A 2964-nucleotide genomic window follows, 5' to 3' on the forward strand; every position below is an offset into this window, starting at 1 on the left:
ATCAAATATAATCTCGGGCCGAATAACTGCTTTGGGATTTTTTGGCGGGTCTTTCTCGAGCTACCCTGAGCTAAAAAAGGCAGGGTAGTTATTGTTACCTATACGGTAATCCAAAACTCAATTAACCCTGTACTGTGAAAGAAATAGATTTGTTGTGTACAGGTCAAATATATTTCAAAGAAATTTGAATTATAACCAATCCGATTCGACTATACCCATATCACCCGCCGTGTGAGCGGTCAATTAATGAGCCCTTGCGAGGTTGCTGTGGGCCAGGTTAGAACAATGGCAGGCTCATGTCCATAGTTCTGAACCTTGGAGCACAGCAAGCTCGCTGGATGGTAGCCCGCCGCCGGCCGGTGTGCAACTTCGACTCCTGACTTTGACTTTTCAAACGGTGATGCAATCTTGCAACTGCCAGTGAGTCTGTTTTCGCTGCGATACACATTACCAGTATGACGACATGAGTTCTGTGTCATTACCGATGCTAACAACGCTAAGTACGCCACGTATAGGACCAGTTTACTCGCTAACGCGGTGCCAACTGCTGCCATTGCACGACATTGCCAAGTCAATTGCCAAAATATCATCGTCGGAAATTATCAACTTGGATTTTGTATTGATTTTTGACATGGAATATACTTCACCAGCTAATTCGACGAGAATACTCAGATTATGCTCTTTCACCTCGACAAATTTGAAGTCTCCCCAAAATGCGCAAGCCCCGAGCATAGATAGATAGCACGTGGTGGAGACGAAGTCGAAGGGCGCTGTGGTGATGAAAGCACCCCCCTGATGGCTGGTCAACATTATGACGTCAATAAACAAATGCTACTAACAGTACGTAGTATATACTAGTACTACTTCTAGTACTTACTTGTTAGTACAGTGTGGATGCATAAATTCGCTGGTCGATAAAAAAGAATTTAAAAAACATTACTTCAAAGTAACGTTACATACACTAGCTACACGATACGAATGCGCGCGCGTTTGCACGACGAAAATAAACTCGAAATACTATTTGATGATCCTGGCTTTGATCTCGGCTTTAGAGATGATGGGGCGAGGAATGCGGCCGTTGGTGCCGCCGATGTAGTTGCACCAGACCAGCGAGTCATTTTGGTTGGCGACCGGGTTAAAGCATGTCGACCAGCCACACGCGATCTCGTTGACGCCCGGGTCGAGCGAGTTTTGAAAGTGGCCCGTGGTCATCCAGTTGCCGTCCTTGGACTTGTTGGCGTCGTAGTCCCACAGCTTTTCTTCGCTCTCCCACCACGTCTGCGCTGGCCCTGGCTCGTGCATGCAGTTGTTGCCACACTCGACAAAGCTAGCCAAGTTCTGATTGCCGGACGGCCCGCCGTGCCCGCCGCCCGTCTTTTGAGGACACGAGTCTGCCCACGCTTGCATTTTCTTGGCCAAGTCGTCGTTCCATGTCACTGGTCCGAGGCCGTACCCCGCTCGGATCACAGACGTCTGATGCACAATTTGCGCTTTGAGGTCGCTACCGGACAGCAGCGGAGTGGGCTGGACCGGAGGACGGGTCGGTGGGGGAGTGGGCTGGACCGGAGGACGGGTCGGTGGGGGAGTGGGGGGAGTGGGGGGATTGGTTGGGGCAGCCGTGGGGGGGTAGGTGGCAGGCGGGGACGTGGGACGAGGCGCGTGCGTGGGGTATTGAGGGGGCGGGGTAGGTGCGCTGGTTACGATCGGTTGTGGACACGGCGTGGTTGGTGGGTCTGACGGGGACACTGTAATCTCCGGACGACGTGTAGGCGCCCCATACGATGGAGGTGGCGAAATAGTGGCGATCGAGTTATCGACAGCCGTGATCGACGGGCATGGCCGGGACCCATTGACACCATTGTTCGACCCCGTGCTGTTGCCGTTCGACGGGAGTTTGCTCGTGGAGTTGTGGTGTACGCTACCGGGATTGTTGCCGTGGTTAGAGGAGGCTGTCGAACCGCCGTCCACATCGGAATGCTTCCCAGACGAGGTTGTCGAACCGCCGTGCACATTAGAAGGCGACCCGGGCGAAAGGGTCGTATGCGTAAAGTATATTTCGGGTCCGCCAACGAAGGTGTCGTCAACGGTGGTGGTGGAAGGGGATTGGCTCCCGCCGCCGTTGTTTCCGCCCGCGGCATTTAGCGGGAGTCTGTCTCGGCCACTGCTGGTGCTGGCGTTGTCGGCTGTACTGTCAGTGGCCACCACAACGGCGGCGGCCACCCCAAGGACGAGGAGTGCGCCGGTTGCTATCGCGACAATCCGCATCTTACGTCGACGCTGGAACGCCACAATGTACGCGTTCGTGTCCTTAGCGTCCGATTCTTCCATGATCACCATCGCCGAGTTGCGGAAGGCATCCACGCTGGTGGTCGATTGCGGGTCGTGGGTTGCCATGGTGGTGGAGGTTAAATGGACTATGGCAGGTGTGGGGCCTCTTTAAACGTTGTTGCAACGGCTGGCGTAATGTCGCCGAACATGACACGAAACCAAATGGGCGTCCAAACATTACCGCCCAAAGCACTTGCAATTTCAAACATCCACGGTCCAGAACCAGGGCCAGAATTGTAAACGCCAGTTCACATCCCTAAATTAGATGTCCATTTCCCTAAATTAGATGTCCATTTCGGAATATTGAGAAATGTTGACGACCATCCCTAGTTTGACCAAGTAAATCGTTGTTGGGCGCACAGATCGAGTTTGCACTTGCTTTACATAGACGCCTTCGCCGTGTGCGCACACGCGCATCCTTTGGCGTCGATTCGTAGCAGAACAATAGCCGTAATTCGCTATCACATTGCACGGTGTCGCAGGTGGTGGAGTACTAGTACCTCCATTCTGGCGATGCTGGCCCAATACTAGGCCAGTAATGTGTACTACCAGTACAGTAACGTTAGTAGAATCTACCGTAGGCATGTCATGGTAACCCGAGGAATTCCCCTGCCAGCAAGCACTTCGAAGTACTAC

General features: G+C 52.9%; 1 protein-coding gene across 1 annotated transcript; it reads right to left on the bottom strand.

Annotated features, from left to right (window-relative positions):
• Positions 1 to 908: 908 nt before the first annotated feature.
• H257_04667 (hypothetical protein) lies at positions 909 to 2480 on the bottom strand. Its single transcript, XM_009829261.1, has one exon. The coding sequence runs from the start codon at positions 2392 to 2394 to the stop codon at positions 1018 to 1020; it is 1377 nt and encodes a 458-aa protein (XP_009827563.1). The 5' UTR covers positions 2395 to 2480; the 3' UTR covers positions 909 to 1017.
• Between the last annotated feature and the right edge of the window lie 484 nt (positions 2481 to 2964).

The sequence above is a fragment of the Aphanomyces astaci genome, assembly GCF_000520075.1.
Source record: "Aphanomyces astaci strain APO3 unplaced genomic scaffold supercont1.8, whole genome shotgun sequence".
Taxonomy (NCBI): Eukaryota; Oomycota; class Saprolegniomycetes; order Saprolegniales; family Verrucalvaceae; genus Aphanomyces; species Aphanomyces astaci.

Coding starts and splice junctions, on each gene's coding strand:
- H257_04667 (XM_009829261.1), bottom strand. CDS start 2,394: ATGGCAACCCACGACCCGCAATCGACCACCAGCGTGGATGCCTTCCGC.